This window comes from Salmo salar, chromosome 13, assembly GCF_965601325.2.
Source record: "Salmo salar chromosome 13, fSalSal1, whole genome shotgun sequence".
NCBI lineage: Eukaryota > Metazoa > Chordata > Actinopteri > Salmoniformes > Salmonidae > Salmo > Salmo salar.
Window position 1 is genome coordinate 23,103,053 of NC_138303.1, and position 27,814 is coordinate 23,130,866.

The 27,814-nt window shown below is 45.0% G+C and overlaps 1 protein-coding gene across 3 annotated transcripts in view; it reads right to left on the reverse strand.

The window, feature by feature from the left end:
- Positions 1-27,814, reverse strand: part of LOC106566649 (solute carrier family 12 member 5) — a 114,489-nt gene that overhangs the window by 40,121 nt on the left and 46,554 nt on the right. For all 3 annotated transcript variants that reach the window (XM_045693034.2, XM_014134883.3, XM_014134884.3), the window contains exons 2-4: positions 11,917-12,020; positions 11,442-11,585; positions 4,984-5,130 (exon numbers count right to left, since the gene is read on the reverse strand). In XM_045693034.2, the coding sequence (XP_045548990.1) occupies positions 4,984-5,130; positions 11,442-11,585; positions 11,917-12,020 (395 nt within the window). The remainder of the gene's footprint in view (positions 1-4,983; positions 5,131-11,441; positions 11,586-11,916; positions 12,021-27,814) is intronic.

Genomic DNA, 27,814 nt, shown 5'->3' on the forward strand with positions numbered 1-27,814 from the left:
TGTAAATAACCTTACTTATTTGATGGGTGTAAAAATATCTGACTCTGAATCAGTGGTTAGAAGCAACTTCTACACAACCTGTGTTGTACCCTTTTAACTGGGTCCCAGAGCCCCAGATGACCCAAGGGCATTGGCTGAATAAAGGATTCATAATAAATATGTTTGGGAAGGCAAACCAACCATCTCTGCTAAAGCTCAGTGATGCAGATAGGGCATTTCACAAATCCGCAAGGCAGAATGACAATGTGGAGGGGGGGGGGGGGGGGGGGTTGGTGGAGAGAAAATGGAGAGTGGAGAGAGAATGAAAGGGACAGACAGGGAGGGAAGTGGGGAGAGAGAAGTTAGGACTAGAAGGAATCATGAGAGATACTAAGAATGGGAGGGAGATAATAAGAATGAGAGGGAGAGACAGGTGTCTGTGAGAGGAAGAGACAGGTGTCTGCGAGAGGAAGAGACAGGTGTCTGTGAGAGGAAGAGACAGGTGTCTGGGATAGAGGGGGACAGGTGCCTGTGAAAGGGAGGGACAGATGTCTGTGAGAGGGAGAAACAGGTGCCTGTGAGAGGGGAAGAGTTGAAGTAAATAAAAGAGACAGAAGAGAGAAGGACAGAGACAGTCAGAGTTGAAAAAAAGAGAGAGAGTGAGGTAGTTAGGCTAGAGAAAGAGAGTTAGTCAGAATGGTTAGATAGAGACAAATACTGAACAGATCATGGCGGAATCAGAGGGAGAAAGAACAAGATATCTGGAGAAAAGGAAAGAGATGGATAGAGAAAGACAATGAAGAAAATAGATCTCAGGACACAGGGAGAGAGAAGGAGTCACGGAGAGACAAAAAGAGGGTGACATTATGAACACGATAGAGAGAGATGATTGCGCTCAATCAATACCTCTTCAGTGTGGGTTTCCAGTGGCACGCCTGGAGCTGTGTGTGTGTGTCTGTGTATTAAGTGGCGATGGGGCCCTCTCAGAGCCCAACAGACCTGGTGACGTGGCACTGCTATGAGACTCCTTATCAGCTGGTAATGAAGTGACCCTGCTCTCTGAGGAGCACAGATAAAGCCCTAATTGTTTTACTGTTATCTGATGCTGCAGGCTAGGGACCCTGGGACTGCTCTACTGGGAATCTGCTCCTTGAGTATCCCTGGGCAGACAGACAGTGGTATGATCAAGCTCCGGGAAGAAGTTGACCTTTGACACAGATCTGGGATCACCTTACCCCTCATCAAGTGAGGACACATGATATATGTAAATTGACAGTGATGTGAACTGATAACCATGTACAAAGCAGACCTGGGTTCAAATACAATTTCAGGTATTTAAATTACCATGTCTGGTACAACGTAGAACAAGACAGGAAAACATGAAGCGTCAAATCAGCGTTGGGTTATAATCTCTTATCCTGTGAAACCCTGCTGTCTTTTCTATCTAAAGGTGTCCGTCCGCATGCTTCCCATCCGAAACTGTTCGGAACAGACCCCTTGACTTTTTCAAAACGTTGTTACGTTACAGAGTTATTATAAAATTGATTAAATTGTTTTTTTTCCTCTCATCAATCTACACACAATATAATGATGAAGCAAAAACTGGTTTTTAGACATTTGAGAAAAAATATTAAATATGAAATATCACATTTACAGTACATAAGTATTCAGACCCTTTACTCAGTACTTTGTTGAAGCACCTTTAACAACAATTAAAGCCTCAAGTCTTATGATGCTACAAGCTTGGCACACCTGTATTTGGGGAGTTTCTCCCATTCTTTGCAGATCCTCTCAAGCTTTGTCAGGTTGGATGGGGAGCGTTGCTGCACAGCTATTTTCAGGTCTCTCCAGAGATGTTCGATCGGGTTCAAGTTCAGGCTCTGGCTGGGCCACTCAAGGACTTTCAGAGACTTGTCCCGAAGCCACTCCTGCTTTGTCTTAGCTGTGTGCTTAGGGTCGTTGTCCTGTTGGAAGGTGAACCTTCGCCCCCAGTCTGAGTTCCTGAGCGCTCTGGAGCAGGTTTTCATCAAGGATCTCGCTGTACTTTGCTCCGTTCATCTTTGCCTCGATCCTGACAAGTCTCCCAGTCCCTGCCGCTGACAAACATCCCCACAGCATGATGCTGCCGCCACCATGCTTCACCGTAGGGATGGTGCCAGGTTTCTTCCAGACGTGATGTTTGGCATTCAGGCAAAAAAGTTCAATCTTGGTTTCATCAGACTAGAGAATCTTGTTTCTCATTGTCTGAAAGTCTTTAGGTGCCTTTTGGCACTCCAAGTGGGCTGTCATGTGCCTTTTACTGAGGAGTGGCTTCCGTCTACCATAAAGGCCAAATTGGTGGAGTGCTGCAGAGATGATTGTGCTTCTGGAAGGTTCTCCCATCTCCACAGAAGAACTCCTCCCTGACCAAGGCCCTTCTCCCCCGATTGCTCAGTTTGGCCGGGCGGCCAGCTCTAGGAAGAGTCTTGGTGGTTCCAAACTTCTTCCATTTAAGAATGATGGAGGCTACTTTGTTCTCGGGGACCTTCAATGCTGCAGAAATGTTTTGGTACACTTCCCCAGATCTATGCCTCGACACAATCCTGTCTCAGAGCTCTACGGACAATTCCTTCGACCTCATGGCTTGGTTTTTACTCTGACATGCACTGTCAACTGTGGGACCTTACATAGACAGGTGTGTGCCTTTCCAAATCATGTCCAAACAATTGAATTTACCACAGGTGGAATCCAATCAAGTTGTAGAAACAGCTCAACGATGATCAATGGAAACAGGATGGACCTGAGCTCAATTTCGAGTCTCATAGCAAAGGGTCTGAATACTTATGTAAATAAGGTATTTCTGTTTTTTGTTCTCATTAAATGTGCAAAAATGTCAAAAAAACTCTTTTCACTTTGTTGTTATGTGGTATTGTGTGTAGATTGCTGAGGAAATTGTTTTATTTAATCAATTTTAGAATAAGGCTGTGACGTAACAAAATGTGGAAAAAGTCAAGGGGTCTGAATATTTCCCGAAGGCACTGTATATTATGACAACATTTTGTGCCGATTTTGTTCGTTTTGGTCTTCGGCAAGGGTTTTTTAGGGTGTTCATATGCACTACATTTTTTCTCGAGGAAAGCCGAAGTTCGGTAGCTGAAGTCTACGCCCCTTCGTCTGTGATTGGACAACAGAAGGGATTCTTCAATGAAGTGTTTGTTGTCATTCAATGAGAGATGACTCGTTTTCATGCACATTTTTTTACTTCAGAAATACGGCACCAAACATCTTAATTTGTAAAATTGCATGACTTAGATCTCCTCTGCAAAAACTTCAAAATTGAAGATGGATTTCTTGAGCTATCTTAAATTTCGAGAAAGTGCATACTGGTTACGGCATCTCAAGGTGGACAAACTATTATCGCTTTTTTTTCATTTTTCAAGCAAAGGTCTTTTAGTATGCAAGGCACAGACGTTCACTTCGTCTAGCAGAGTTCTGCTAGGAGCAAACCCAACGTAGTATGCAGACGCCTTTATCTGAAGGATCTCCACATGTATGTCCACAGACTGCAGAACAAAGAGGAGGCTCTGCTGCTCAGGATCTACTAGTCCATTAGTAATTTAACACTTTCCTATCCAGAACTCGGCTAGACAGATCACTGCACCTGTACATAGCCCATCTGTAAATAGCCCATCCAACTACCTCATCCCCATACCTATTTATTTATTTATCTTGCTCCTTTGCACCCCAGTATCTCTACTTGCACATTCATCTTCTGCACATTCTACCATCCCACTGTTTAATTGCTATATTGTAATTACTTTGCACCATGGCCTATTTATTGCCTTACCTCCCTTATCCTACCTCATTTGCACATGCTGTATATAGACTTTTTCTACTGTATTATTGATTGTATGTTCTGTTTATTCCATGTGTTACTCTGTGTTGTTGTATGTGTCGAAGTGCTTTGCTTTATCTTGGCCAGGTCGCAGTTGCAAATGAGAACTTGTTTTCAACTAGCCTACCTGGTTTAATCCCTGAGGTGGGACTGGAACAGATGTCCCACTGGTCCCACTCGAGTCCAGGTCACAACCTCTATGTATGGCCCAAGGTACAGTAGCAGTCCTTTAGAGTCCTGAGCTCACTGCCTAATCAGAGCTGTTGGGGTTTGATGTTGTCTTTGATCAGTCCTTTGATCAGACGGGCTGTATCTGCCTTTTTTTTTAGTACTGTTGCTGACATGCTAATCGGCAGTGATGGAGCTGATAGTAGCTTAGAGTGCTGGCTAGCCTTCATTTGTTACTGGATCTTGAGCTAGACGGGGGTAAGGGTGGTCAGCTATTGTTTGGAGGTTGGCTCATGGGGGGAGATAGTAGTACTAGCCTTGAGGACTATAGCTGTTAGTCCCTTGGGGAGGCAAACCAGAATTAAAAGGAACACCATTTGTTTTTGTTTTTTTAAATCCTACATTCCAAATGCATTCTGGAATTTAAGTTTCAGTTGTTCTGGGTTATATAATTATTTTTAGTAACAAATGATGAAATTTCTATGAACCAGCATGTATAGAAACCCAAAATATACTTATGTATACAACACTGTAAATGAATAGCTATTTCTGTAAGTGAAGGGATGAATAGTAAATGTATTCTGTAAAGCTTGTAGGGTTACCTCAGGTCAAAACAGGATTAAACTAGGATTTACTCAACTGGGTAAAGCTTTGGACATCAAACAGAATTAAAATGGAAGTGGTGTTAAGTATATCCTTATCAGAGCTGCAAACTGGCCTCTGCTCTGGCAGGCACAGTGCCCATTCTAACACTGATGGACAGTAGGAAAGAGAGAAAGAAGAGAGAGAGAGAGAGAGAGAGAGAGAGAGAGAGAGAGTGGATGGAAGTGAAAAATAGCTTTCACAACAGAAGGAAACATGGAGGGTGATATAAAGAGAGAGAGGATGAGGGGAAGAAAGAATGAGAGAAGGAGGAGAACAGAAGAGAATAGGTTTGTGAGAAGGATATGGTCCAGACTCACCGTGGAGCAGCACATGAAGACTATGATGAAGGAGCCAAAGACCCCTCCGATGCCCACCATCCAGGTCATCCGCAGGAACAGGATCACACCAAAGATATTCTGGATGCAGGGTAGGTACACCCCCATCAGAGTGCCCAGCGATGGTGCCTGGAGAACAAACACAGCGCAAAACGGATTAACACTGTGTGTATTACAACCATTATTATACAAGTACACTAATGTACCCAACACCTTAGTGGAACAAAACAAATTCCTACAGTGACCAAATCTTGCATCTGAGTTTGGTGGATACAGTACAAACTCATTCTGCACTCATCATACTGAAATACAGTACAGACTCATTCTGCACTCATCATACTGAAATACAGTACAGACTCATTCTGCACTCATCATACTGAAATACAGTACAGACTCATTCTGCACTCATCATACTGAAATACAGTACAGACTCATTCTGCACTCATCATACTGAAATACAGTACAGACTCATCAGAAGCTCACAGGCCCTCCTCTATCCCATCACAAAGAGACAGTAATAATATGAAGAGAGAATGACAAGCTCTTTATTCAGTCAAAATGGATACATCTCCTCCCCATTAACTTATTTGAATGGTAGCAGGAAGATAACGCTTTTCCTTTTCTTCATTATTTTGGCGAGCGATTCTGTCCGTCCATGACTGAAAGCTTTTCTTCTGAGGCAATTAAGCTGAAATTCAGGCAGCAGATATTCCTCTGTGTCGAACTACACAGAGAGAAAATAATCCATATATGTGATATCATAGTTAAGTAGTAGAAACTTACTTTCACACTCTTCTATTCATGCAGGTGGAAGTGGCTCTAGGATACTAGCTCTGGCTGCCCAAACCCAATGTCCTCTATCGCTGTCAGCCCATTTAGCTAATGACTAGCACAGTTGTCCTGTTGCCAGGGAGAAGGACCCTTTCATTAATTTCTTTCTTTCTGTCTAGCTATGTATGTGGGAGAAAATGTAATTATCCCAACAATGTCACAGTGTCGTTCTCAAAACGCTACCCTTGATTAGACATAGCTTTCAGCTATTGAGTTCAATGGGATTGGATCTGCCATAGGACTCCACTTGTGACCAGACCTCCAGTAGCTAATACCTGTACGGAACATTACTAACACATTATGGTAGTGCAGGATTTACAATTTATTAGACTTTTTTATTACTTTTAAATGCAATTTATTCTAGGATAAGATTGGAAAGTCAGTTTAAATTCCAGTCGCCTATGAAACAGGGTTTTGGTCATATCCAATAGTGGCAACAATGACAACAATGACATCGTCTTATAAGACAGTACAAGTAGAGGTACAAGCAATTATTTGTCCTCTTAGTCCTTGCTTGTCTTCCTGACACTCCAATTAAGTGTCTGAAGCTCCTCATTTAAATTCTGTGGAGTCCAGGGAGGAGACGAGACATGGGAAGGAAATTGAAATCTGTATGTAGAGAGAGATGTCTTAGCCCCAAGGGTTCTGCAGAGCCACAGGGGAGAGCCAGTGAGAGGTAGCCTACTGCAGGGCCACTCTGACAGACTGTCTACCTCAGGTTTTGCCCTTGGACCTCAGATCCTCCAGGTGACTCATCACAATAGGAGCCTCGCCTCACCATATACGGAATTACTTAGCATTCAGTGACAGGCTCCACGGCAGCCTGTCTCTCTCACTGTAGAGCAGTGTTCCTCAACCCTGGTCCTGGGGACCTAACGTGGTGCACATTTTTATTTTTGCCCATGTACAAACAAAGCTGATTCAAATAATTAATCATGAACAAGCTGAAGCTGGTCATTTGAAAGGTGTGTTGGTGCAAGGGTAAAAACAAAATGTTTCCCCTTTAGGTCCCCAGGACGAGGGTTGAGAACCACTGCTGTAGAGAACACTACTGAAGTAAACAGTACACAAAACTCTACCTGTTGTATGAGTCCTCAAGTGCTAAACTACAAATGGACTAATAAATGCACATTTTTATGCATCAATCTTCATTAAATTGTAAAAAGTATCCTGTCATGTTTTTTCTTTGCAGAACAATCATTCCTATCAATTTGACTGATGCTAAAGATAACACAAACCACCTCTAAAATAACCTGTCAGACCAGTTACCATGCCATGTGATCATGTGTCCCAATTTCACAGCATGAGAGGAATTGTAGTCAGGTGATTGAGTAAGGCTGGTATGATGCTACTCCTCATCTTGTCTAAGATAAAAAATAAAACATTATCCCATCCTCTCAGGTTAATATCTACTACCCGTTTAGAATTCTCTCATATCAGCCTCTTTTGGCCTCTTGGCTGGAAGAAGCTGTCAAATGAAATGCAGATAACAAGAAGAAGAGTGGAGGGGAATGATGCAGTAACCTGCCTCAGACCAGGGTAACAAGACAGGATGAGAGAGCAGCTTGTTGTATCAGGGTAACAAGACAGGCCAAGAGATCAGCTTGTTGTATCGGGGTAACAAGACAGGCCAAGAGAGCAGCTTGTTGTATCGGGGTAACAAGACAGGCCAAGAGAGCAGCTTGTTGTATAGGGGTAACGACAGGACGAGAGAGCAGCTTGTTGTATCGGGGTAACGACAGGCCAAGAGAGCAGCTTGTTGTATAGGGGTAACGACAGGACGAGAGAGCAGCTTGTTGTATCGGGGTAACGACAGGACGAGAGAGCAGCTTGTTGTATCGGGGTAACGACAGGCCAAGAGAGCAGCTTGTTGTATCAGGGTAACAAGACAGGCCAAGAGAGCAGCTTGTTGTATCAGGGTAACGACAGGCCAAGAGAGCAGCTTGTTGTATCAGGGTAACAAGACAGGCCAAGAGAGCAGCTTGTTGTATCAGGGTAACAAGACAGGCTGAGAGAGCAGCTTGTTGTATCAGGGTAACAAGACAGGCTGAGAGAGCAGCTTGTGGTATCAAGGTAACAAGACAGGCCGAGAGAGCAGCTTGTTGTATCAGGGTAACAAGACAGGCTGAGAGAGCAGCTTGTTGTATCAGTGTAACAAGACAGGCCAAGAGAGCAGTTTGTTGTATCAGGGTAACAAGACAGGCCAAGAGAGCAGCTTGTTGTATCAGGGTAACGACAAGCCAAGAGAGCAGCTTGTTGTATCGGGGTAACGACAGGATGAGAGAGCAGCTTGTTGTATATGGCAACTGCTTGGCATCCCACCACAAGACGCTACAGAGGGTAGTGCATATGGCCCAGTACATCACTGCAGCAGAGCTCCCTGCCGTCCAGAACCTCTTTACACAGCCTGCTCTCATAGACTAGACTTAACATAGTAAACGTAAATCTGAGACACTGAAATTAGTGTGATATGTTATGTTTGGTATGGTTACACAACACAGATGGTTACAAGGAAAATACAAAAGTAGGGTGGTTGGTCGGGGTGGATAGGTTTGCATATAATGCAAAGGTCTAGCAACTTGAAGGTTGCAATTTCGAATCTCATCACGGCAACTTGAGCATTTTAGCTAATTAGCAACTTTTCAACAACTTATTACTTTTGAGCTACTTTGCAATTACTTAGCATGTTAGCTAACTCTTCCCTTAACCCTAACCCTAATCTTAACCCTTTTAGCTAACCATTCCCCTTACCCTAACCCTAACCCTAACCTTAACCCTTTAACCTAACTCCTAAATTTAACCTTAACCCTAACCCCTAGCCTAGCTGACATTAGCCAGCTAACTAACATTAGCCACCTAGCTAGAATTAGTAAGATTTCATACATTTTGCAGAATCGTAACTTATTGTACATCTTGCAAATTCGTAACATATAATACGAATTGTAATTCGTAACATACTGTACAAAATCGGTGATGGACATCCACAAATTAATATATACCATACGAAACGTAACATGTAATACTAAATGGAGTAGTTACGTACAGAATAATACGAAGTGCTCTGAGACCAGGTTGCTATATCAGGCGGTGTCAGAGGAAGGCATTAAAAATTGTCAAAGACTCCAGCCACCCAAGTCATAGACTGTTCTCTCTGCTACCACACGGCAAGCGGTACTGATGCACCAAGTCTGGAACCAACAGGACCCTGAACAGCTACTACACCCAAGCCGTAAGACTCCTGAATAGTTTGTTAAATAGTTAACCAATAGCTACCTGGACTATCTACATTGACCCTTTTTGCATGAACTCTTTTGACTTATCACATGCACTGCTGCTTCTGTTTGTAATGTATCCTGTTGCCTAGTCACTTTATCCCTACCTATATGTACATATCTACCTCAATTACCTCGTACTCCTGCTCATGGACTCGGTACTGGTACCCCATGTATATAGCCAAGTTATCCTTACTCATTGTGTATTTATTCCTGGTGTTATTATTTTTTACATTTTTCTATTACTTCAATTTTTTTCTCTCTGCATTGTTGGGAAGGGCCCGTAAGTAAGCATGTCACTGTTAGTCTACACCTGTTGTTTATGAAGATTGTGGCAAATACAATTTGATTTGATTTGTATCAGTGTAACAAGACAGGCTGAGAGAGCAGCTTGTTGTATCAGTGTAACAAGACAGGCTGAGAGAGCAGCTTGTTGTATCAGGGTAACAAGACAGGCTGAGAGAGCAGCTTGTTGTATCAGTGTAACAAGACAGGCTGAGAGAGAAGCTTGTTGTATCAGGGTAACAAGACAGGCTGAGAGAGCAGCTTGTTGTATCAGGGTAACAAGACAGGCTGAGAGAGCAGCTTGTTGTATCAGGGTAACAAGACAGGCTGAGAGAGCAGCTTGTTGTATCAGTGTAACAAGACAGGCCAAGAGAGAAGCTTGTTGTATCAGGGTAACAAGACAGGCCAAGAGAGCAGCTTGTTGTATCAGTGTAACAAGACAGGCCAAGAGAGCAGCTTGTTGTATCAGTGTAACAAGACAGGCTGAGAGAGAAGCTTGTTGTATCAGTGTAACAAGACAGGCCGAGAGAGAAGCTTGTTGTATCAGGGTAACAAGACAGGCTGAGAGAGCAGCTTGTTGTATCAGGGTAACAAGACAGGCTGAGAGAGCAGCTTGTTGTATCAGAGTAACAAGACAGGCTGAGAGAGCAGCTTGTTGTATCAGGGTTATGCTCCACTGCACATGTGCTGGATAACAGGCCTAATGTGGCCCTGCTCAGGCAGGTTAGCATTTTTCATCATGAATCTTGTTCTGGATGCAGCTCTGCAAAGTGGTGACTAGCTTGCACAGCCACAAAGTCATAAAATTAGATTTTAAACCTGGAACCTTTATTTAACTATGCAAGTCAGTTAAGAACAAATTCTTATTTACAATGACAGCCTACCCTGGCCAAACCCGGATGACGCTGGGTCAATTGTGCACCGCCCTATGGGACTCCCAATCACGGCCGGATGTGATGCAACCTAATCTTAAACCTAACCTTAACCACACTGACGAACCATAATGCCTACCAATAAACTTTAATTAAGACCAAAGAGCTAATTATGAATTCTTACAATATAGCCAATTTTGAATTTGCAGCTAGCCTTTCTAAGGGGAAATGGCTCAGTTCTGCCTCCAGGACAAGATTCATGGCAACAAACGTCAACCAGCCCTGTTCAGGCCCGATAAATTACTAAATGGCTGTGAATTGGCGGGGAAGGAAAAGGACAGCGTGCACAGCCATCAATAATGTCCTGTCCAGGCCTAAACATGGCCGACAGCGTCATCAATAACGTCCTGTCCAGGCATAAACATGGCCGACAGCGTCATCAATAACGTCCTGTCCAGCCCTAAACATGGCCGACAGCGTCATCAATAGCGTCCTGTCCAGGCCTAAACATGGCCGACAGCGTCATCAATAACGTCCTGTCCAGGCCTAAACATGGCCGACAGCGTCATCAATAGCGTCCTGTCCAGGCCTAAACATGGCCGACAGCGTCATCAATAGCGTCCTGTCCAGGCCTAAACATGGCCGACAGCGTCATCAATAACATCCTGTCCAGGCCTAAACATGGCCGACAGCGTCATCAATTACGTCCTGTCCAGGCCTAAACATGGCCGACAGCGTCATCAATAACGTCCTGTCCAGGCCTAAACATGGCCGACAGCGTCATCAATAACATCCTGTCCAGGCCCAAACATGGCCGACAGCGTCATCAATAACGTCCTGTCCAGGCCTAAACATGGCCGACAGCGTCATCAATAACATCCTGTCCAGGCCTAAACATGGCCGACAGCGTCATCAATAACATCCTGTCCAGGCCTAAACATGGCCGACAGCGTCATCAATTACGTCCTGTCCAGGCCTAAACATGGCTGACAGCGTCATCAATAACGTTCTATCCAGGCCTAAACATGGCAGACAGTGTCATCAATAACATCCTTTCCAGGCCCTCTTTTCATCCAGGTGGAGGATGGAGACCTGGGAGGGATACACTCTGCCACCTCAGATCAAGTCAAACTTCAGCTAATGTTTATGTTTAGGACAAGACTTAGATTCGATGGAGTACCTTGACAGCAGGTTTTTTTTTGGATGGTGCCGCCCCCTCCTCATTCTCGGCCTCCTCGTGCTCTTTGCTGCCCTGAGGCAGGTTGGAATAGTTTGCCAGACTGCTAAGTATGGACGACACCATAGGACTGTTGTCCATCTCCTCCTGCAGGACAGAGAGAAAAGTGGACAGAAACACCATATCACTATACCAGAGGACAAAACACAGTAGGAAACATGCAGGTAATATTGAATTTTACAGTCCTCTCAGCTGATATTGACAACTGAGAAACTATATGATTAAGCCAGTTCTTATTTCAAAGAATTCAACCCACCTGCTGTCAGATGGTAAGTAAGTAAGCAAGGCTTTGTGTATACTGTAGGTGCTTGTTTCACCGAAACCAATGGAACAAAGCAATTTTATAATTACTAGATCATTACTATTTAATTATAGTGTAATTATAGGTAAGCAAGTGAAGGAGCCTCATGTTACAGACCTCAAACAGGGCCATGTTCTTGCCATCGTACTGCTGGCTCTTCTCCACGTCGCTGGCACTGCTGCTGTTGATGAAGGGACTGCTCTCCTTGGGGTTCCCATCGCCTGCAACACACAGACAGCACCCCAAGGGTTAACAGAGAAACACACACACACACACACACAACACACACACACACACACACACACAATAATCCTTAAAAGAGAGATGTTGATTCAAATGGGGAAAATATTTAATTAATATGAATGTTTGTGAAACACAGACATTGGTAACACTGAAAAATGACTTTCTCAATATGTAGTTTTAATGACAGACCCAGGTTGTTTTAACAGGAGCAGTGAAATGATTGTATTTCGATTAATATGAATGTGTTGTTTGTTAATAAATGATGTTAGCTTGGAGAAATGATTCATCGTTCAGGGTTGAATTATGTTAGCACACATGGGGTAGTCGCTAGAGCCAGGAAATGCTCTCTTTAGATGGATCTATACAGGCTTTGTGTGGGAAGGGTTCATGCTGGGAATGACAAATGGAACCAGAGATTCTAAATTGTGTGTATTCATCATCTTGGTGAATATTTATCATATCACACAGAGAACTTCATAGAAAGTCAAACATCAGTGTGATTTAGATATTAGGTGTTATTTCACTGTTAAGGAATATAGAGGGGTACTTAAGCGGTTCACACACACACACACATACAAACAAGCCAAGTCGTCCAATCGATACTTTTTGGATTGCCTGCCCTGTCCCCTCTCCAGCCTGGCACGAGGTTCTGACTGAGGCCCCTGTCAGCTGCCTGACACAGACTCTGTGCGCAGGGCCTATTAATAGCATGAAGGGAGGGACAGAGAGAGGGAGGGAAGGAAGGAAGAGAGAGAGAGAGAGAGAGAAAGAGAGAGAGAAAGAGAGAGAGAGAGAGAGAAAGAGAGAGCAGTGGTAGATATGGGCACTGGCTCTGCTCCAGTCCCAGAGGAGACCCTTCTCAGAAGGCAGGAGAGGAATACTAAAGATCCACTGCAGTGCATCAGCGCCAGGCAGCCAGGCAGCACACAACGATCGACCACACCAGCCATCACTAGAACACACAGCACAGCACAGTCAACCTGGCATATCGCTGCACACCAAAACTAGCACAGGACATGCAGTGTGTGTGCTGCATTACATTAAAGCCAAACCAACCACATCAGCCAACAGTACAGGGCTCTGGTTAGAAGCTGCCCTAAGGCACAAATCTAAGATGGGGGGGGGGGGGGGGGGGGGGCTTCATCCTACTCTGAGCACAGGGAGTGCAGTGAATTAGCAGTTTATGGCCTATATAGCTCTGGCTCTTTGGTAACAAGCTGCACTATATTTCTTCTTCTATGTGATTTACATGGAGCTTACTGCTGTGTTCTGTGTTATGTAACAAAACTGTACATTCAATGATTCAGAATTATGTAGACGTGTTTGTAAAAGTCAGTATAATACAGAATATGGTGAATAGGTTATGTAAGATCGAAGTCTTGGAATGTCTCACAAAGCATGGCATGTCATGGGACTGCCCGTATTGACATATTTTGTCTAATAAGCATTTACACTATGATCATGCTAGGTACAGATGGAGGATATTAATTTGATCACCCTGTTGCAGAAGAACTTTCCTGCAATGCAGAAAAAATTGTGTAGTGTATTTGAGGTTTAAAAAGACTTCTGAAATGTGTAATTTCCACTTCGAAATTTCAGACTTGATTTTTCAAAAATGTCCATTAACTATAATCCACATAGTAATTCAAATGTCCTGTTGTTGCAGGATTAGTTTCCTTCTGTATCCTATATTTGTAGAACCCCTATACTTTATGGATCTGGATAGCACCATGTATGCTAGATAACATTTTCAGCTTATTGTCATGACTTCCGCCGAAGTTGGTCCCTCTACTTGTTTGGTCGGCGTTCGGCAGTCCAAGTCACCAACCTTCTAACCATCTGTCACGATCGCTATCTTCGAACTCCCGATCATAAATAAACCAAGTCGCAGCGTGCATGGAATTCCACATCTTTGAAATGAAAATGAAACTCACCTAAACAACAAACAGGAGAAAAACGAAAATGTGACGTTCTGGGGCTGCTCAAAGGCAGCTACACAAAAACAAGATCCCACAGCTAAAGGTGGAAAAAAGGGCTGCCTAAGTATGATTCCTAATCAGAGACAACGATAGACAGCTGCCTCTGATTAGAAACCATACTTGGCTCAACACAAAGAAATAGACAAACTAGATTGCCCACCCCACATCACACCCTGACCTAACCAAACTAGAGGAAAATAAACATCTCTCTAAGGTCAGGGCGTGACACCATCGCTGATCCTCTTTTCATTTTAATTTGGTTTTGTCTTGTCTTCCATCACACCTGGTTCCAATCCCATTCAATTACATGTTGTGTATTTAACCCTCTGTTCCCCCTCATGTCCTTGTCGGTGATTGTTTATTGTAAGTGCTTGTGCACGTCTGTCCTGGTGTGCGTCGGGTTATGTACCCATTATTTTGATTGTTCTGTTTTCCGGTGGGGTTTTTTTTGTTATTGAACTGCGCCGTTTGGAAACACAGTTTTTGTTCTCCTGCGTCTGACTTCTCTGCCACCAGTACGCAGTCCTTACAGAATCACCGACCGACTATGGAGTCAGCAGGAGCAGGTACCCCGGGTATATGGGTGGAGGAGCGCGTCTGGGAGCACGCAGCAATGCTCCACCATCTTGGCACCGCCATGGACCGCGTTGTCCAGACTATGGACAGCTGAGAGAGACAGGGAGTTCTTCCAGCGCCTCCATCAGCACAACCGGGGTCTCCTCTGAGCGCCCCTCTTCCTCCTGGTCCCAGTGGGATTTGTCTCTGACTGCCCCAGGTATACGACGGATGGCTGCGAACTGCCAGGGGTTCCTTCTTCAACTAGACCTATACCTGGCCACCATCCACCCGGCTCCATCGGGCCGTGAGAGGGTGTCCACCCTCGTCTCGTGCCTCACCGGGAAAGCACTGGAGTGGGCCAACGCCGTGTGGAGAGAGGGAGATTCGGCATTGGAACAGTTTCAGGAGTTCACCCACCGTTTCCGGGCGAGCGCCTCTTCCATCTGAGGCAGGAGACGAGGAGTGCCCAAGAGTTCGCCCTGGAGTTAGGACCCTGGCTGCCGGCGCGGGACGGAGCGACAGGACCCTGATCGACCATTACTGCTGCAGTCTGCGCGAGGACGTCCGTCGGGAGTTGGCCTGCAGAGACACCACCCTCACGTTCGACCAGCTGGTGGACCTGTCCATCCGGCTGGACAATCTGCTGGCTACCCACGGACGTTCTGATCGGGGTCTGGTGGTTCCATCCTCCTGCACTCCCTCTCCGATACCCATGGAACTGGGAGGGGCGGTGCGCAGGGAGACCGGAGGGGGTTCCAGCTCGTGCACCATCTGTGGCTGCAGAGGTCACACTGCCGGTTGGTGCCGGGTTGGTTCCTCTGGAGATCGAGGCAGCAGGCAGGGCGCTCTGACGTCACCCCAGGTGAGCCGGCACCATTCTCACCCAGAGCCCTCTGTTGCACATATGTTTGTGTATGTCACTTTCCCTGAGTTTTCCCCGCATTCTCAGCATAAGGCGCTTGTCGATTCAGGCGTGGCTGGGAATTTTATTGATAGAGCGTTAGCCTATAGTATAGGGATCCCCATTGTTCCCGTGGCTGTGCCTTTCCACGTTCACGCCTTAGATCGTCGACCATTAGGGTCAGGGTTGATTAGGGAGGTCACCGCTCCTTTGGGCATGGTGACGCAGGGGGGTCTCAAGGAGAGAATTAGTCTCTTCCTTATCGACTCTCCTGCATTTCCCGTGGTGCTGGGCCTACCCTGGTTAGCTTGTCATAACCCCACTGTTTCTTTGCCACAGAGGGCTCTCACGGGGTGGTCGCGAGAGTGCTCAGGTAGGTGTTTAGGGGTTTCCGTTGGTGCTACTACGGTGGAGAGTCCAGACCAGGTCTCCACCGTACGCATTCCCCCTGAATATGCCGATTTGGCTCTCGCCTTCTCTAAAAAGATGACGACTCAATTACCACCTCATCGATGGGGCGATTGTGCGATAAATCTCCTGGTAGACGCTGCACTTCCCAGGAGTCACGTATATCCTCTCACAGGCGGAGACTATGGAAACATATGTCTCCAAATCCCTGCGTCAGGGGTACATTCGGTCCTCCACTTCACCCGTCTCCTCGAGTTTCTTTTTTGTGAAGGAGGGAGGTCTGCGCCCGTGTATTGACTATCGGGGTCTGAATCAGATTACTGTGAGGTATAGTTACGCGCTACCGCTCATAGCCACAGCGATTGAGACAATGCACGGGGCGCTTCTTCACCAAACTAGATCTCAGGAGCCCTTATAACCTGGTGCGTATCCGGGAGGGAGACGAGTGGAAGACGGCTTTCAGTACTACCTCAGGACACTATGAGTACCTTGTCATGCCGTATGGGTTGATGAAAGCGCCATCAGTCTTCCAAGCCTTTGTTGACGAGATTTTCAGGGACCTGCACGGGCAGGTTGTGGTGGTGTATATTGATGACATCTTGATATACTCCGCTACATGCGCCGAGCATGTGTCCCTGGTGGGCAGGGTGCTTGGTCGCCTGTTGGAGCATGACCTGTATGTCAAGGCTGAGAAGTGCCTGTTCTTCCAACAGTCTGTCTCCTTCCTAGGGTATCGCATTTCCACCTCAGGGGTGGAGATGGAGAGTGACCGCATTTCAGCTGTGCGTAATTGGCCGACTACCACCACGGTAAAGGAGGTGCAGCGGTTCTTAGGGTTTGCCAACTACTACCAGAGATTTATCCGGGGCTTTGGTCAGGTAGCGGCTCCCATTACCTCACTGCTGAAGGGAGGCCGGTACGCTTGCAGTGGTCAGCTGAGGTGGACATGGCCTTTAGTCACCTAAGGGCTCTGTTTACCTCGGCTCCTGTGTTGGCCCATCCGGATCCCTCTTTGGCGTTCATAGTGGAGGTGGACGCGTCTGAGGCTGGGATAGGAGCCGTGCTCTCTCAGTGCTCGGGTATGCCACCGAAGCTCCGCTCCTGTGCCTTCTTCTCGAAGAAGCTCAGCCCGGCGGAGCGAAACTATGACGTGGGGGACTGGGAGCTGTTGGATGTCGTCAAGGCTTTGGAGGCATGGAGACATTGGCTTGAGGGGGCTAGACACCCTTTTCTCATCTGGACTGACCACCACAATCTGGAGTACATCCGGGCAGCGAGGAGACTGAACCCTCGCCAGGCAAGGTGGGCCATGTTTTTCACCCATTTTATGTTTACCCTTTCCTACAGACCAGGCTCCCAGAACGTTAAGGCAGACGCATTGTCCCGGCTGTATGACACAGAGGAGCGGCCCATGGATCCCACTCCCATACTTCCTTCCTCCTGCCTGGTGGCACCGGTAGTGTGGGAGCTAGACACGGACATTGAGCAGGCGTTGCGTGCAGAGCCTGATCCCGTCCAGTGTCCCGCTGGGCGTCTGTATGTCCCGTCTGCTGTTCGTGACCGGTTGATCTATTGAGCCCACACGTCACCCTCCTCTGGTCATCCTGGGATCGGTCGGACAGTGCGCTGTTTGAGCGGGAGGTACTGGGGGCCTACCTTGGCTAAGGACGTGAGGGTTTATGTTTCCTCCTGCTCGGTGTGCGCCCAGTGTAAGGCTTCGAGGCACCTGCCCAGAGGTAAGCTACACCCCTTACCCGTTCCACAGCGGCATTGGTCGCACCTGTCGGTGGATTTTCTGACTGATCTTCCACTCTCACAGGGTAACACCGCGATCCTGGTCGTTGTGGATCGTTTCTCTAAGTCCTGTCGTCTCCTCCCTCTGCCCGGTCTCCCTACGGCCCTACAGACTGCAGAGGCCTTGTTTACACACGTCTTCGGGCACTACGGGGTGCCTGAGGATATAGAGTCTGATCGGGGTCCCCAGTTCACATCTAGGGTCTGGAAGGCGTTCATGGAACGTCTGGGGGTCTCGATCAGTCTTACTTCAGGGTTTCACCCCGAGAGTAATGGGCAGGTGGAGAGAGTGAACCAGGATGTGGGTAGGTTTCTGCGGTCCTATTGCCAGGACCGGCCGGGGGAGTGGGCGGCATTCGTGCCCTGGGCCGAGATGGCACAGAACTCGCTCCGCCACTCCTTCACTAACCTCTCTCCCTTCCAGTGCGTACTGGGGTTCCAGCCGGTTCTGGCGCCTTGGCATCAGGGTCAGACCAAGGTTCCTGCGGTGGACGACTGGTTCAGGTGTGAGGAGGAGACATCGGAAGCTGTCCGTGTCCACCTTCAGCAGGCCGTGACGCGTCAAAAGAGGAAAGCAGATCGCCACCTGAAACCTGCCCCTCCGTCTGCCCTGCCGGAAGCTGGGTCCGCGGTTTGTGGGGCCATTTAAAGTCCTGAGAAGAGTGAACGAGGTTTGTTAAAGGTGACAGCTTCCACCCGATTACCGTATTAACCCCTCGTTCCATGTATCTCTCCTCAGGCCGGTGGTGGCTGGCCCGCTCCAGGAGTCTGAGGTGACGGAGGTTCCTCCGCCCCCACATTGGGGCAAGGGGCCTTCCGTATCTCGTGGAGTGGGAGGGGTACGGCTCGGAGGAGAGGTGCTGGGTTCCGGTCAAGGACATGTTGGACCCATCTATGCTGCAGGAGTTCCACCGTCTTCGTCCGGATCGCCCTGCGCCTCGCCCTCCCGAAGTTGGTCCCTATCCTTGTTCAGGCAGTGTTCGTCAGTCGAAGTTACCAACCTTCTAGCCATCGCTGATCCTCTTTTCTTTTTCCTTTGGTTTTGTCTTGTCTTCCATCACACCTGGTTCCAATCCCATTCAATTACATGTTGTGTATTTAACCCTCTGTTCCCCCTCATGTCCTTGTCAGTGATTGTTTATTGTAAGTGCTTGTGCACATCTGTCCTGGTGTGCGTCGGGTTATGTACCCATTATTTTGATTGTTCTGTTTTCCGGTGGGGTTTTTTGTTATTGAACTGCGCCATTTGGAAACACCGTTTTTTCTCTACTGCGTCTGACTTCTCTGCCACCAGTACGCACTCCTTACACTTATTATCCTGTTAGGGCTAGGGGGCAGTATTGACACGGCTGGATAAAAAACATACCCGATTTAATCTGGTTACTACTCCTGCCCAGTAACTAGAATATGCATATAATTATTGGCTTTGGATAGAAAACACTCCAAAGTTTCTAAAACTGTTTGAATGGTGTCTGTGAGTATAACAGAACTCAAATGGCAGGTCAAAACCTGAGAAGATTCTGTACAGGAAGTACCCTGTCTGACCATTTCTTGGCCTTCTTTGCCATCTCTATCCATTACAAAGGATCTCTGCTGTTACGTGACACTTCCTACGGCTCCAATGGGCTCTCAGAAGGCGGCAAAAAGCTGAATCGTGGCTTTGCAGGCTCTGGTTGAAAAAAAGTAGCGCGTTTGGGTAGTGGCTGGTCACAGTACTGTGAGACTCAGCCTCATGCCCGCGTCGACCCCATGCTTTGTTTTCTTTCCTCTGTTTACCTAAACGCAGATTCCCGGTCGTAATATTATCGCTTTTTTACGAGAAAAATGGCATAAAAATGGATTTTAAACAGCGGTTGACATGCTTCGAAGTACGGTAATGGAATATTTAGATTTTTTTTGTCACGAATTGCGCCATGCTCGCGACCCTGATTTACCATTTCGGATAGTGTCTGGAACGCACGAACAAAACGCCGCTATTTGGATATAACGATGGATTATTTTGGACCAAACCAACATTTGTTATTGAAGTAGCAGTCCTGGGAGTGCATTCTGACGAAGACAACAAAGGTAATCAAACTTTTGTAATAGTAAATCTGACTTTGGTCAGGGCTAAACTTGGTGGGTGTCTAAATGGCTAGCCGTGATGGCTGGGCTATCTACTGAGAATATTGCAAAATGTGCTTTCACCGAAAAGCTATTTTAAAATCGGACACCTCGATTGCACAAAGGAGTTCTGTATCTATAATTCTTAAAATAATTGTTATGTTTTTTGTGAACGTTTATCGTGAGTAATTTAGTAAATTGTTAGTAAATTCCCCGGAAGTTTGCGGGGGGTATGCTAGTTCTGAACGTCACATGCTAATGTAAAAGCTGGTTTTTGATATAAATATGAACTTGATTGAACAAAACATGCATGTATTGTATAACATAATGTCCTAGGTGTGTCATCTGATGAAGATCATCAAAGGTTAGTGCAGCATTTAGCTGTCTTCTGGGTTTTTGTGACATTATATGCTAGCTTGAAAAATGGGTGTCTGATTATTTCTGGCTGGGTACTCTGCTGACATAATCTAATGTTTTGCTTTCATTGTAAAGCCTTTTTGAAATCGGACAGTGTGGTTAGATTAACGAGAGTCTTGTCTTTAAAATGCTGTAAAATAGTCATATGTTTGAGAAATTGAAGTAATAGCATTTCTAAGGTATTTGAAAATCGCGCCACGGGATTCAACTGGCTGTTGCGTAGGTGGGACGAATTCGTCCCGCCTAGCCCAGAGAGGTTTTAAGCAGTATGTACACCTGACCGTTGTTCTGATCACATTCATGGCAAGCATGCATACTGTACTGTAGTCCTGTATGTAAAAATACATTAGCCATGAAAGTTTCTTAATTTACCTTTGGCGGGATGACCCAGTATGAGAGATGCCCATTGGGGAGCAGATAGAGCGGCTCATATCATTAACCTCTCTGGTATCAGTGGGACCTCGACAACAGCCAGTGAAATTGCAAGGCGCCAAATTCAAACAACAGAAATCCCAAAATTAAAATTCCTCAAACATACAAGTATTATACACCATTTTAAAGATACACTTCTTGTTAATCCAACCACAGTGTCCGATTTCAAAAAGGCTTTACGGCGAAAGCACACCATGCGATTATGTTAGGACAGCGCCTAGCCACAAGAAACCATACAGACATTTTCCAGCCAAGGAGAGGACTCACGAAAGTCAGAAATAGCAATTAAATGAATCACTAACCTTTGATGATCTTCATCTGGTGTCACTCCCAGGACTCCATGTTACACAATAAATGTTTGTTTTGTTCAATAAAGTCCCTTTTTATGTCCAAAAACCTCAGTTTAAATTGGCGCGTTATGTTCAGTAATGCATTGTCTCAAATAACATCTGGTGAAATTGCAGAGAGCCAAATCAAATTACAGAAATACTCATCATAAACATTGATGAAAGATACAAGTGTTACACATAGGATTAAAGATAAACGTCTTGTTAATCCAGCCTCTGTGTCAGATTTCAAAAAGGCTTTACGGCGAAAGCACACAATGCTATTATGTTAGGACAGCGCCTAGCCACAAAACACCATACAGACATTTTCCAGCCAAGGAGAGGACTCACAAAAGTCAGAAATAGTGATTAAATTAATCACTTACCTTTGATGATCTTCATCTGGCGGCACTCCCAGGACTCCATGTTACACAATAAATGTTTGTTTTGTTCGATAATGTCCCTCTTTATGTCCAAAAATCTCTGTTTTGTTGGTGTGTTTAGTTCAGTAATCCAAAGGCACAAAGTGCGCTCTCAACATCCAGACGAAAAGTCAAAAAAGTACAATAAAAGTTAGTAGAAACAAGTCAAACGATGCTTAAAATCAATCCTCAGGTTGTTTTGTCATAAATAATCAATAATATTTTAACCGGACAAAAGCTTTGTCAATAGAAAAGGAGAAACAAGAAAGGCGCACTCCCGATCACACGCTGGACACGTCTGGAAATGTCCACTGTCCACTCATTGAAAGTGCTGTATCTCCCTCAGGATTTCGCCTGCCATATCAGTTCTGTTATACTCACAGACATTATTTTAACAGTTTTGGAAACTGTAGAGTGTTTTCTATCCAAATATATATATTATATGCATATCCTAGCATCTGGGCCTGAGTAGCAGGCAGTTTAATTTGGGCACGCTTTCCATCCAAAATTCCGAATGCTGCCCCCTACCTTAGTGAAGTTAACCACAGCCCGGATCGTTTAATCAGCAGGCATGGCCTCGGAATGTGCACAGCAGTTTATTCTGCTTTATTAGTTTATATTGACCTATCCAAGTGCATGTAATGAATTAGTCCCTGTCTTGGTGCTTCATAGAAATGGGCCATGAATTGCATTTACAGTATGTAGCTAGTGCTTCTTCATAGGATCTCAAAGCTTTTTAAAGATGGATTTTTATTTATGTGCATGCTCTGTTTGGCATTCAAATTGCTCTCTAAACATATTGTTGCTGGAGTTATTAATCATACAATTATCGTAAATGACATAGATTGTTATTGAGTTAAGAAATCGAGAAAGAGAGAATGTGTTGTTAGAAAGAGTCTCCCTTCCTGTTCTATCTCTCTGTGTGTGTGTGTGCGTGTGTGTGTGTGTGTGTGTGTATGGTGTGTGTGTGCATGTGTGTGCGTGTGTGTGTGCGTCTAGGGGGGTGCGAGGTAGATCGATTTGACCTCTGTCAGATTTACATACAGTCTCCCTGTTCATCCTTTACCTACAATATTGATCTCGCCAGGAAAGGACATCCACACACTTTAGTTGTGAACTGATTCTCCCACTCAGCTCTGCTGCACTGCATAACAGGGTGGCAGGTAGTCTAGTGATTACGAGCATTGGGCCAGTAACACAAAGGTTGCTGGTTTGAATCCCTGAGCCGACTAGGTTAAAAATATGTTGATGTGACCTTGCGCAAGGCAATTAACCCTAATTGGTCCTGAAAGTTGCTCAAAGATCACTCTCTACCTCCACAGTAGAACATGGAGAGAGGGAGAAAATACTAGAGAAGGAGGCTGTTTAGTGAGAGGTGTGTGTGACTATACATTCTATTTAATTAAGACTACAGTGTGTGAGCTCATATAATGGTCCCCTCGTACAACGTGTCCTCTGAGTCCTTGGTGCCACAGCACATTTTGATTAATGCACCCACTAAGGATGAGGCTTCATAGTCTTAAGACCACTTTCCCTTCCTTTGCCTCTAAAGGTCCCTGCAGTGTGGTTGTGGGTCCTCAGCTCGCTCGCTGACACTATCCAGTCCTATCTCCCAATGATGTTTAAAGCATTAACTATGCACAAACTGACTGAAATAACAAAACAGAAAATCCAATACTTTCACCGTCAGCTAACATGAATATAATGAAAAACATAAACGCCCATCTCAAATAAAAAATATAATAAAATCAAAATGTATTTGTCACATGTTAAATATCAAACCCCTGAGTCAATACTTTGTAGAAGCGCCTTTGGCATTGATTACAGCTGTGAGTCTTTCTGGATAAGTCTTTAAGAGCTTTCCACACCTGGTTTGTGCAAAACTTGCCCATTATTCTTTTCAAAGTTCTTCAAGTTCTGTCAAATTGGTTGTTGATCATTGCTAGACAACCATTTTCAATAGCAGATTTCAGTCAAACTAACCCTGCCACGCAGGAACATTCACTGTCTTCTTGGTAAGCAACTCCAGTTAGATTTGGCCTTGTGTTTTAGGAATTCATCTCCCAGTGTCTGGTGGAAAGCAGACTGAACCAGGTTTACCTCTAGGAATTTGCCTGTGCTTAGCTCCATTCTGTTTATTTTTTTATCCTTAAAAACTCCCCAGTCCTTAATGATTACAAGCATCGCATAACATGATGCAGCCACCACTATGTTTGAAAATATGAAGAGTGTTACTCAGTAATGTGTTGTATTGGATTTGCCACAAACATAACACTTTGTATTCAGGACAAAAAGTTAATTGCTTTGCCACATCTTTTACAGTATTACTTTAGAGCCTTGTTGCAAACAGGATGCATTAATATTTTTATTCTGGCCAGGCTTTCTTATTTTCACTCTGTCAATTAGGTTAGTATTGTGGTGTAACTACAACGTTGTTGATCCATCCTTATGTCATGGGCGTCGTAAGGATAGGACCAATGCGAAGCGGGTAAAGTGCTCATACTTAATTTATTTAAAGATAACACTTAAATAAAATAAACGTACGATGAAACAGTCCCATAAGGTGCACAGACTATACAGGAAATAACCACCCACAAAACACAAGTGAAACAAACCTCAACTAAATATGGCCTCCAATTAAAGACAACGACAACCAGCTGCCTCTAATTGGAGGTCCTACCAAAAACCCAACATAGAAATAGAAAACATAGAACCCAAAACACACAAAACGAACACCCCCTGCCACGCCCTGACCAAACTACAATGACAAATAACCCCTTTTACTGGTCAGGACGTGACACCTTAGCTTTTCCCATCACATTTTTACCCATCTACCAATAGGTGCCCTTCTTTGCGAGGCATTGAAAACCTCCCTGGTCTTTGTGGTTGAATCAGTGTTTGAAATTCACTGATTGACTGAGTGACCTAACAGATAATTGTATGTGTGGGGTACAGACAGGAGCTGGTCATAATAAAGTCATGTTAAACACTATTATTGCACACAGAGTGAGTAAGTCCATGCAACTTACGTGATTTGTTAAGCAAATTCATACTCCTGAACATATTTAGGCTTGCCATAACAAAGGGTTTGAATAGTGTATTAGTGTATTGCATAGTGTACATTTCGAAAAATATAATTTCACTTTGACACTGTATAGGCCAGTGACACAAAATCTGAATTTAAACCATTTTAAATTCAGGCTATAACATAACAAAATGTTTAAAAAATCAAGGGGTGTGAATACTTTCTAAATTTATTGTATAGGTAGGGGTAAAGTGACTAGGCAACCAGATAAATAATTAACAGTAGCAGCAGCGTATGTGATGAGTCAATAGAGTTAGTGCAAAGAGGGTCAATGCAGATAGTCCAGGTAGCTACTTGGTTAACTATTTAACTAACTATGTAGCTATCTTATGGCTTGGGTGTAGAAGCTGTTCAGGGTCCTGTTGGTTCCAGACTTGTCCGATCGGTACCGCTTGCCTTGCGGTAGCAAAGAGAACAGTCTGTGACTTGGGTGGCTGGAGTCTTTGACAGTTTTTAGGACCTTCCTCTTGACACCGCCTGGTATAGAGGTCCCGGATGGCATGGATCTCGGCCCCAGTTACGTAATGGGCCGTATGCACCACCCACTGTAGTGCCTTGCGATCGGATGCCAAGTAGTGCCATACCAAGCAGTGATGCAGCCAGTCAAGATGCTCTCAATAGTGCAGCTGTAGAACTTTTTGAGGATCTGAAGGCCCATATCAAATCTTTTCAGCCTCCTGAGGGGGAAGAGGCATTGTCATCCCTTCTTCACAATTGTGTTGGTGTGTGTGGACCATGTTAATTCCTTAGTGATGTGGACACCGAGGAACTTGAAGCTCTCGACCCTACAGTCCCATCGATGTGGATGGGGGCATGCTTGGCCCTCAGTTTCTTGTAGTCCACTATCAGCTCCTTTGTCTGGGATAATGGTGTTGATGTGAGCCATGACCAGCCTTTGAAAGCATTTCATGGCTACAGATGTGAGTGCTACGGGGCGATAGTAATTTAGAAAGGTTACCTTGGTGTTCTTGGGCACAGGGACTATGGTGGTCTGCTTGAAACATGTAGGTATTACAGACTGGTTCAGGGAGAGGTTGAAAATGCTTACGATTGTGACACCGCGTCAAGGCATTGTCCATTTGTTGTAATCTGTGTAATATATCCGGTGTAGATAATCACATCAGTATAGAGACAAGCAGAAAACCACACAAACACAAGACCTTAATCCCTGTGGTGTTTTAAAACACTGAAACACAACAGTACCTGAGTAGATGAGCCAACACACTTGTTGGGAGAGTGCCAAGCAGCAGAAGAGACACAGCCCTTCATTGATTGGATGGAGAGAGAAGAGAGGAGTCTGGGGGATAGGGCTGTGAAAACAGCAATAAATCTTTTGTCTCTTTCATAAAGTTACACTGGTGGTCTCTGTGGAGAGATACTAACTAAAAGACCAGTCAAAAGATCAGCCATTCACAATTGTTAGTTAAATTAGGTACAGAAGGAATCTACTTGAACGGTATTATCTAGAACAGAACAATAGAACAGAATGGGTGCATCACAAATCCTGCTCAGTACCAGTCTGCTTCCTTCTTCATTTACATGCAAAGCCTGCCTCACTGTTTATCAGTCAAACCTGTGAACAACACTGATGTGATCAGACAGCTGCAGAATCACTATTCATGTGCAGCCGAAGTGGTGCATCTTTTCTTCAGCTTGTTCTCAGATATTAGGAGGTGCTGAATGAATGAACCATAGAGGTTAAGTGGAGCTCATCCATACCCATGAGCTACAGTTGGGCCGGGGTAAGGTCGGGTAATACATGCATTCTAAAGCAGCTTGGACTGAGAGACAGTACATTTGAAACAGCTGATAACGTTTTGTGTAAATCATCCACTGGAACACTCTAGTTCAGCACAAAGAACATCTCAAGTCAAGTTAGGCCTGCATTGGCCCTGAGCAGCTGGATGGGGCTCTGTCTTGTTTGTAGCCATCCAGGGCTAGTCCTGTCAATGTTGATGTATTCTAACAGTAACATGCTGTACCCTTTCCCCCTGGCAGTGGATTATCTATTCAGGAAATTTACTAAATAAATAAGTGCCCTGTGGCCCAAGTCAGCACCCTCAGCAGGGACAGAGACAATGTGCACTTCCTCTTCAGAATCTGACACCTCCTCTAACTTACATTTAACATTTACATTTAAGTCATTTAGCAGACGCTCTTATCCAGAACTTACTCTTGATATGAGCCAAAACAAACCTTCTACTAGAAAATTGAGGGTAAGGCCAAAAGTGTGCTCCCACGACTGCACATTGACTGCACTGTGAAGAATAGTGATTTATTTGTAAATACATTTCTGATGATGAACATGTAGCATTAGCTACGGGCTGGTCATAATAGCTCAGTCAGTTGTGTTTCTGTATCGGGAGCTCCAACAGCATAATACTCTAATCTTAAAAGCAAGGAGACAAAGTCAAATAGCAACCAAATTGCTCTCACACCGCACAGTAATCCTTTGAAACTTGGAACATTTCCCTAAAGACGCATTACCTGCCAAATTGGATAAGCAAACATTTAATTTTCATGTAGTTTGAGTTGCACCGAGGATTACAACATTTAGCTGCATTGTTGAACCTATACAGTCAATCCATACCTGAACCTAATGCTCCCTGAATATAAAGCAGTGCTCTCTTTCACATGGATTAAGACCAAAAACATGCCCCAATCTCACTGCTTTGATGAACATATTAGTCATTTAGGACAGTAGTTCCCAACCATTTTCATTTACTGTACCACCAGCTGAATGTTGCTCTGCCCAGGTACCCCTGAAGTACCCCCTCATGTGCATTTTACCAGTAACACTATGGTCTCATGAGTCTTCTCAAGTACCCCTGTGGATAGGCCAAGTACCTGCAGGGGTTCTATTACCCCTACTTGGGAACCACTGATTTAGCAGAGACTCTTATGCCTTGCTCAAGAGCACCTAGTCTGCTTGGGGATTCAAATTAGCAACCTTTCGGTTACTGGCCCAAAGCTCTTAACTGCTAGGCTACCTGCCATCATATCAGTGCAGTTGATGCTTTTTATTCCCATTGTAATACCACCTTAAAATACAGTAATCCACCACAGTTTAAAAATCTATGAATGTATGCATGTATGTGTATGAACGCATGCGTGTCCATGTATATGTATGGGTGTATGTATATTTTCCTCTATGCCATATTTTCTGATGCATGATTTTCCCTCTACACTTTGAGCAGTGAGCCCCAGTCTCCCAACATGAGCACCATGTATCTGAAATGTATAATCTTCGATGGGATGGCAGAGGCAGGGGGATTACCCGACACCGAGGTCAAGCATGCAAACATCCCACAGCCTGGCTGCTGATTTAACCTCCGCCAATACTCTTT